This window comes from Crocodylus porosus, unplaced genomic scaffold (genome assembly GCF_001723895.1).
Source record: "Crocodylus porosus isolate Cpor-Errol unplaced genomic scaffold, CroPor_comp1, whole genome shotgun sequence".
NCBI lineage: Eukaryota > Metazoa > Chordata > Crocodylia > Crocodylidae > Crocodylus > Crocodylus porosus.
In genome coordinates, this window is record NW_017728906.1 from 197,812,760 (window position 1) to 197,822,233 (window position 9,474).

General features: G+C 43.0%; 1 protein-coding gene across 1 annotated transcript in view; it reads right to left on the minus strand.

Annotated features, from left to right (window-relative positions):
• The window catches only part of ACER3 (alkaline ceramidase 3), a 74,102-nt gene extending 66,890 nt beyond the window's left edge, over positions 1-7,212 (minus strand). The window contains exon 1 of the mRNA XM_019530454.1: positions 7,079-7,212. Coding sequence (XP_019385999.1) covers positions 7,079-7,181 — 103 coding nt within the window. The 5' untranslated portion in view covers positions 7,182-7,212. The remainder of the gene's footprint in view (positions 1-7,078) is intronic.
• Between the last annotated feature and the right edge of the window lie 2,262 nt (positions 7,213-9,474).

Consider the following 9,474-nt stretch of genomic DNA (forward strand, 5'->3'; position numbering starts at 1 on the left):
AGGAAAAAAGGAGAAGAAAGTGTCATTTTTACAGTACTTGAGATAATTAATCCCAACCAGTGGCAGAATTAAATTGACCAGATTCATGTTATGTTGCTGTCTACATGATTCAGAAAAGGAACATGTAAATGCTGGTAGGACTGATTTGGTTTTCACTCAGTTGACCCTGAAGAAAGCTGTATGTTCCAGTGCTGATGTTGCTGACTGTAAGCTTAGGAAGACAGCACTGCATAATACCTGTTTGGGAAGGTCAGCTCTGAAACCACAAGGGCTACAAACAAAAGGCCAACTGTCAACATGGTTTTTTTAGCCTGGACAACTGATATTACAAAGATTAGAGAAATAAAAGCTTTGCTTCTCTTTTTTTTCTGATTGTTTATTTTGTGCACTTGTCAGCATGATGTAGGCAATCATTTCCCTTTGGTGCTTACATGCGTCTTTCCCACAGTAGCGGAAAGGATTTGAAAAAATGCGACTAAAACAACAAAATGTCAAGAGAAAGCTTTGCATGGAAGTTTTAGGTAGCAAACTTGTACTTCTACTCTTAGATGTTTAAGCTGAAGTCTCTCTCATTTGGGTATGGTGGGGATTTCTCTTTTTTAGCGTAACAAGGAAAATATATCTGTTTACCAGAAAATGCAATTGCTTTGGTGTAATAAGGCCCACAGACCCCTACAGAGGGGTTAAATGGTAGATTAAAATGGTAAATGTTATTCAATGTATTTTATGGGGAAAGAATTTCTCCTGCTATAGGACAGTCCATGGCAACAAACCCAGATCCTTGTATCATCTACAAGAGAGATGGAAACTGATGTCCACCTGTCTTCAGGGTAGCTTTGATTTATAAACTAACTACTCAAGAAAAGGGCATTTTCAAGAAAGTAGTGATAAAATTGCCCGTTCATGGTAAGGTGCATAGTTCAATTACACTGGGATTCTTTCATAGCTTTGTACCTCCAAAGTAAGAAATGGGATCATCCTTTAAATGGGGACATCCACAACTGTAGATTATATAGAAATGTCTCCCACTTCTTCCCCTTGGCCCAAGAGAGTAGTTGAAGGACTTTTGCTTAAAGAAAGGAAATGGCAGGACTTAAGACAGAATGATCAACATATAAAATCTGGTGAAGTTATGACTCTGTAGCAGATTTTAAGCAGAGGACAAAAACAATCTGTCCTAAGACGGTCAGAGTTTCTTGGAGGAAGAAGAAAAATTCTTAAATTCAGGAATAAAAGCTATAACAGCTGTACAGACCGCCCCCCTTCCCCCCGAATCAGCAGCACAATACTGGATCTTGTTAGAGAAAACCCCCAGTGTAAAATACACTTCACCTGACTACAGGCAGTAACCCTACACAAATAGGTATTATCTGTAACTACTGCAGGTGAACACTTACCTAAACTAGTTATCGAGCCAGCTCTGATCCTTTAAACATCACTTATTTTACATTAGGTTCTTAACTTTCTCCTTAAGGGACAAAGCTACATCCTTCACAACTTCAGTTACTCTATCTTTGGGGATCTGAAACTTTCAGAGAGTCGAACAGGAATACTTATACAAATTATTATTTGATCCATTTTATTTATTTTATTTTAGTTACTGGAATGGTAACTGCTCCAATGCCACACACATGTACATTGAATCTGAACTGCTGATCATAACGTAGCTTAATGGCTTAAGTAGTTTTTAAGCATTTTAGTGTCTCCAATAACTACAGCAGTAGGTAAACCCACAGGTGGGAAATGCCTATAGCACCTACTGAATTGTGAGTATGTGCGTGACACAATGGAAAAAGGAGGACTAGTCAACACAGCTGGACTTTCCCAAAATCTAGCAGAGTCTTTCACAAGAAGCACTAAGAAAACAGAAAACTAAGCAATCATGGGGTGAAAGGTAAAGCTGTGTTATGGATTAGAAACTGGCTGAGACAAAAGAAAAGGATTTTAAAAGTTCCCTTCAATACTGCAAAAGGCCACTGGTAGGGTGCCAGAAATTTTTCTTCTACTGCTCATGTTGAATATGCTCATTTACAACCAAGCAGTGGGCATGAACAATGACACAAAAATTGCCGACAAGCTGTTTCAATGGTTTTGTGTAAGCTCCTCAAGACAGGAATTATTTCCCTGTATGCATGTTCAGTTTAGTCCAGCAAGTCCCAGACCTTGCAGGTGTGATGATAATAGAAATAGATAAGGAAATCCAAAAGGACCTAACAAAGATATGTGAATGGATAGCATGAATGGGGCATCCAGGATTTAATACTAACAATGAAAGATGACAGAAATTGGAAGAGTGATTTCAAATACTTGCATATATCATTTAAAGGATTGGTTTTAGATCAGCAACTCATTTGTATAAGTGTTCACCTTCAGTAGCTACAGAATATTAACCCCACGTCATCTCTGTGGGGCCTGAAAACTGTTGTGAGCAACTTCAATGCATCTTCTCAGTAGGTACCAGCAATCGGACAAAGCAAAGCAAAATAAGTGTTTGGAGGAATAAAACTGGGGGGGAGGAGGAATAGTAAAAACATTACTGTGCCATAATGTAAGTAGGTGGGATCACATTGAATATTTTATGCAATTTTGATTATCTCCTCTTAATATAACAGTAGTAGACAAGATCTAAGAAAAGCAACCAAACTAACTGGAGACAAGGAAAGATTTCCAAAACAGAGATTTTGTTTAGAGGGACAACATGTAGAAGGTGACAGCAGAGAGATGCAGTAAACAGGGGGCACGGAGAAGGCTGTTGTTAGTGTTCGGATTTATGGCCATACGCCAATCGCACTAACAAGCTGCTGGGAAGAAACCTCCCCTTACAGCTAAGTTATTCAATCACTGTCCACTAAGGGGGATTCACATCTTCCTCTGAGGGCATCTGGGACCAGCTCAGCCTGCAATGGAATAATTTGGGGGTGGGTGGGGAAGTAGAGTGCACTGCCTTGAACTGATATGGCCACTGCTACAGCCCAGCGCCTGGACTGACAGATAAGCACGCGCTTTTCTTACCATTGCCTACTTCTGCCTGCAACACTTGTTGATAAAAAGCAAGGAGAGCATGAAACTACATGCAGTGCCCTGGCCTGCTTTTACCCTAATGTCACCCATCAACCTCACCTTTCCCTTGTCAAATTAGAAGTTATGTGTTGCATGTTCTCTAAACTTACACGGCAATAAGTAAGTGCTGAAATAAGGCATGCATCAGAAGTGATCATGCTGCAGGTGCTTGTTTAGGAAAAATATATTACGCAAGAGAAAGCAAGCTGAAGACTGTGTGTGTGGTTGAAAAGCATCATATGATATGATTTCTATGATACAATGTGATCTGAAATATCTCAGAATTGACAATAACAGATTAAGTAGACCCTTCCTCAGCATTACAGAGGGTTTCTTTAATCCCAAAAGCATTAATCTTAACATAGGAAATTTCACAAAAAAAGAGGATTTACAATGGCTAGTCAAACAGATTACTCAGGTTTGCAAGGCAGATCCTTCTTAGTTTTAATTGTGCATGACAGTAATGGGACGGTGCTTGTTAAGCTGACATTCAAACCCAAATGGAACATGAAGGGAACATACAGTGTGGGTTTGATGGGCCAGGCATACCATAACCTTTAACGTGAGAACTGTCCCACAGTCATTATGAACAAGATTTAATACTGAACAGTCCCATGCAGGGTATACACAGATACAACAAGATGATATCATTCCAAGTTGTTATACTACAACTGCTAAGTGTCACTAGGCTATAGCCATGCAAAACCATGTCAAGTTTAACCCTGCTACATCCAGGGTCTAGGCTGGGTGCTTTAGCTCATTTGTATTGCTACAGGCTCATGCAGATATAAGAATCAACACATAACAGCTGCTGTACACCTCCAAGAAGCAGGTTTAAAGCAGGTAAAATGTATGTATACCCACCCTCCTATACTGGAGGGTTTGCTTGGGGGGGGTTTGTTTGTTTGTGGCATGTCTGTATTTGTCTAATTCAGCATATGAGCAATGGAAGGTGGAAAGGCGTGGTAGAAAACAAATGTGTCAGTACAGCTTTGCCCCATCCTACATAAGTGTCAGAAGTCTGCTTGATGCTTGAGCAACTTTCAAGAACAAGCAAGTGTGTGCTGGGGGGATGGCAGGTTAGACCAGTGATTCCCAACCATGGACTGCAACACGCTGGGGTGCCACAAGATCCTTTTAAGGGTGCTAGATAATATTAATCACTGTTAGGTATGCAAACACCTCCATGACACTAGGGGTGCACTGATAAAGAATTTATTGGCTAATACGGATCCAATAGCTAATTATTAAACCAGGCATATCGGCTAGTATGGATCCAATAACTAATATGAACTGCGGGCTGAGTTGCACTGTGGGCTGCGTCACCCTGGGCCGGGCAGCTCAGCATCACCCATCCCAGTCACGTCTACAGCCTTTTACAGCACCCACCCCAGCCCACAGTCCACGCCAGCGCCTGGGACACTGAGCCAGCTGCTCCACTCCAACTCAGTGTTGAGGGTATGGGGATGTATTCTGGGTGACCCCAGCTCGCAGGAAGGAACCCAGGCATTCGGGGGCCCTGGCCCCACAGCTGAGAGGGAACCCAGGCACCTGGAGGGGGGTGGGGGGCCCAAGTCAGAAAGCTTAATTAACTGGAGAACATTATCAGCTACAATGGCCAAAAAAAGCTGTAAAATTTCCCTTTTATCAGTGTCAATCCAATAGGCAATCGATGTATCAGTGTACCTCTACATGATACACAAGACAAACCCAGAGATTTCAAATAGGAATCTATAGTGTCAAAAACATTCAGACCTGCTGTGGTCTTGCGACATTTTCTTGTCTCCACTCAGACTTGTACACTGCAACAGAGGATTTTCTCAATTGTTTTTCCATAGTCAAAAAAAGGAGTAAAAGTTAAGAGCCAGCATTTTTCAAGGGGTGCCTTGAGTCTAACAAAGTTGAGAACCATGGAATTCGATCAGTGGGGAAGACAGTATCATGCTAGGCCCCAAATATGGTTTAGATTTTGAAAATAACCATTTTCAAATTAATTCTTCTAGTGAGCACAATGAAAAGGGTAGACATTTTTAGTATTGAATGAAGGGACAAAACAGGAAACTCTGGGCTCAAATCATTGGCTTTAAAGGCAGCAAAAGGAAACAGAAACATATTCAAGTACTGTAGAAACAGTATTCACATCTCTGAATACAATACATAAATCTGATCAACTGCCACCACTTGCTAATTTTTTACAGGGTGAACAAAAAGGGAATCCACCTAGGTTTCTGGAATGGCAAGTGAGTACGATGTCTCAATCTGTACTAACACTAGCACATCAAAAGCAATTAAGACCTGAGTTGCACAAGCTAGCATGTTAGTTCTTAAGAGTGTTTCGGTAAAAGTGAAAAAACACTTGACATCATTCTGACAGCACCTTTCAAATCTCAAGATTTTAGTGTTTTCTTAGAAATTACTTGGGAGTAAAAACTGGATGCAAAAAATGAGAAGTCAAATTAGCAAGTGGCTGTCCAGTACTTGTAAACCACTACAAATCCTGCTTTTGTAGCCTATGCCAAGCCAACACACCCCAGCTCTAGACAGATGTAGGTTTACGAAAAAAAGCTGTATTTTTCTAAGCCAATGAGAAGTTGTCAGAAGCTGCTTCTCCTCCCTGCTCCAAACTGCACAATTGTAAAAGCAAATGTTGAGCATGTTTACAACAATATGAAATTCTCTCAGAATATCTGGTTTGGTTTTTAAAAGTTGTATCATTGCTTGCAACATCTAAAATTAATATAAGTGAAAGGTAAGAGATATTTCTCAGTTTTATGGTGAGCTTACTTGGTGCACTTGGGTTTCAAATAGAATAAAGTAAGAGGAGCAAGCAGGCAGACTCAGGGCTGCATGCAAACCCTGGAAATAACCCCCTGTTGACCAGTTTTAACCTACTAACATCCCTTTAAATATCCAAAATAAGTTGATTAGGTAGAAATAAATTATACATTTCAAGAAGTGCTGTGAAACAGAGGTCATGAAAGATCTCTCGGCTCCTGTTGAAGGATACACTCCTAATGTATTCGCACCGGTTGAATTCCAACACAAGTTTTTCCTGTCTTCTAAAACTGGGCTCCTTTCCTCTGAACCCTCTACTCAGAATACACTCCTTTTCATTACCCAGCTTCCATTTCATCTTTGTCTTCTCTCCTCTTGGTCACCCTAATCTGATGGGTTCATCCTAAATCTCTCCCGGCCAACAATATAGGGGCCAATATAGGAGCTATTCCTTAATGCATCTGTAAAAGATGCTAGTTAAATCTAGTTTCTAGATCTGTGAAGTAATGGAACCTCATTCATTTCCCCCCAATTGATTATTTCACATAGTATACTATCTCAACAACAGGAAGCTTGCAGAGGCTCAGTTTAACATTTTTACTCTTAAAAATGTCCTTCCACTACTAACTTCTCTTCACCCCCCCCATCCTTTTATTTATTTATTTTTAAGTATGTTGAAAAACATCCCTTTCTACTTGGTATTTATACACCTAACCCTGCCCAAGACTGATGGGGATAAGTCCTACACTCCTTCGCACTGCCACACTGCAAAGCTTCCCTCATGACCGCACCCTTTGGTCTTTACCCACATCAACGTGACCATTTAAGCTGGGTTTTCACAACCCGTGCACAGGGACCCAAAAGCGGGTTGCAGGAATATTTGAAAGGGTCATGAACAATCACAGAAAAGCGCAGGAAAGCGTGGGTTTCCCCTTGCAGGCTGGCAGGGTCCCGTCCTACAAGACGGTGCCTGGGGTTGGGGGGAGCAGGACACGGGGGGCGCCACGCCTATGAGCACGCACGCGCGCCCCCACACGCACACCTACGGGTGGGGCAGGGGCTGGCCACGCGTGTTCACCAATGGGTGGGCGCTGCTCCGAGACAGGCTGGCTGACACCCGCGTGTCCGTAGGCCCCAAACCTTCCCGTGAACGGAGGCCAACCCCCGCGCAGCAGGGCGGCGGTGCCACATCTGCTCTCCCTCACACCCCCCGCCCCGCGGCGGGGCCCGGCCCGGCACTCACAGAACTCGGCGATGTAGTGCGACACGGCGTAGTTCTCCTCGCACCACTCCAGGGTGGAGGTCGGCGGGCCCCAGTAGCCCGCACGGTCGGCGGCGGGAGCCATGGCCGCGCTGCGGGGCCGAGCGGGACGGGGCGGGGCGAGGTGAGGCGAGCTGAGGGGACCTGGCCCCGCCCACCGCGTCGCCATGGTGACCGCCCGCGCCTGCGCGTCCGGCCACCGGCTCGGGCTGTAGCCCCGCCCCCGCCTGAGAGGAGGGGCGGAGCCGCGGTGGAGGGGGAGGAGCGGGAGCCGCACCGCCCTTCGGGCTCGTCTTCCTCCTCTTCCTCTTCCTCCTTCTTCTCATTTTCCTTCCACCTTTTCTTCATCATCTTCCTCCTTCTCTTCATCTTCATCATCTTCTTCCTTATCTTCATCCTCATATTCCTTTTCATCTTACTTCTCTTCATCTTTTTCATCTTCCTCATCATCTTCTTCCTTCTCTTCATCTTCCTCTGCTCTTCTTCCTTTTCATCTTTCTCCTCCTCCTCTTCTTCCTTTTCTTCATCTTCATCCTTCTTATCATCTTCCTCCTCTTTATCTTCATCCTTCTCATCTTCCTCTTCCTTCACTTCTTCATATTTGTCTTCCTCCTCATCATCTTCATCTCCATCTTCATCCTCACCCTCACACTCCCTATCGTGGCCTTTCAAAACCCAGCACCTCCCCTCCAGGCTCGGGCTGTTCCCCTATCCCTCCTGCTAGGGGCGGGTCACCGGCAAAATACCAGGGTTTGGAGCTAATCTGGGTTATTTCAGACCCAAAGTGGCTATTTTCACTTCCCAATCCCCCTTCTCCAGGGCAGAGTCTGAGTCGGGGAGGCAGCAGGGGGATTTCCATATGCAAACACAACAGTATTTTCAGCTGAGGTGACTGTCTTTATTAAGCGAAACGTGGATATTTTTTTTGCAGTGGGATTTAATCCTTTTCACTGGGCTTAGAAGAGTACTTCCTTGAATGACCACTGGATCTTGCTAGTGCCCAGACCATGCTGCCGCCCTTCAGACAGAGCAGGAGTCCCTGGGAAGAGCACATTCCTGCCCGAAAAAGAGTATAATCTGAAGAGAGGAGTGGAGAAGGGAGGCGAAGGAGAAAAACAGATATTGGGAAGGTTTATAACACAACCAAGGACCCAATCCTGCAGTAAGCTTCTGTATGGATGGAGCCTGGTGCCCCGTAAAAATCCTGAGAATTTGAGATTGTCAAAATAGTAACAAAATTACCGTGTGTTTTTTGTTCTGTTTTTTAAAGTACGTGTGGAATTTGGCTCCAAAGCCCCTATTTGGACACAGGCATTTGAATAAAGCTTCTAACCAGTTTAACCAGTACAAGTCTCAGTGACTTCAAGCTGCGAGTCTTGAAGGAGGTTGTACCCTGTTCCATCACTTCAACTTGCTGAACTTGCAAGGGTATAGTCTGTTGGAAGCGCATTGCAAATGTAGCTCAAGCTTTCCAAATCTGTATTTGAGTTTGTGCTATTTGCACAGAAGGGATATTAATGAAGCTCTAGAGTATTCCTTCCCATCCTGGATAGTCATTTTAAATGAGAAACTTCATAGGGAGAATCCCCCCCCGCAAAAAAAAATAAAAATAAAAAATAATTTCCTAATGACTAACAGTATTTTGACTATCAACTTCCACTTCACCAATTCAAAACTACAAAGTGGGAAGAAAGTGAGCAAGCAACATATGATTTAAGTTTCAAAAATTACTTTAAATACATAGTTTAAAAAGTCATGCTCCTTATTCAGTCTCCCCTTGAGTATATGAATCAGTTCAGACTGGAAACTGTAACCGTGGGCTGACTGTATTGATCTGGGCAGTCCTTCCCACTCCTGTGTGTCTCTGTAGGAAAATATAGAAGAGTTAAACACACACACATATATGTATATATATGTAAATATACATATATTTGTGCACACACACATATCTACATACATATATGTACATATTTACAGAGCCCCCTTAATTTGTATGTTTATGTTATATCTATTTTATGCATTTCTATAGTACTTCTCACCATTATAAGAAATTACTTCTGACTTATTTTTGTTCCTCACTTCCTGCAGTCTCAAGAGGAGTCTCTAGAAAGGTCAGTCACGCTAGCTAGCATGTACATCTCCTGCAACTGTATGCAAAGGATAACGTTTCACCTAACCAGTTATGACAGTTTCAGTGGGTACAACCAGTTAAATGCAACACTTTCCCTATGTTGCAGAACAGCCACAGTGGAGATAATCTTTCAACCTTGATAATAAGCATTTGAAGGCTGTTTGTTGGCTAGAAACCAGCTAGGCAAATGTAGCATGCACTTATCATGCATCGATAAAGAGATTAGGTGAAGGCATATGTACAGAAA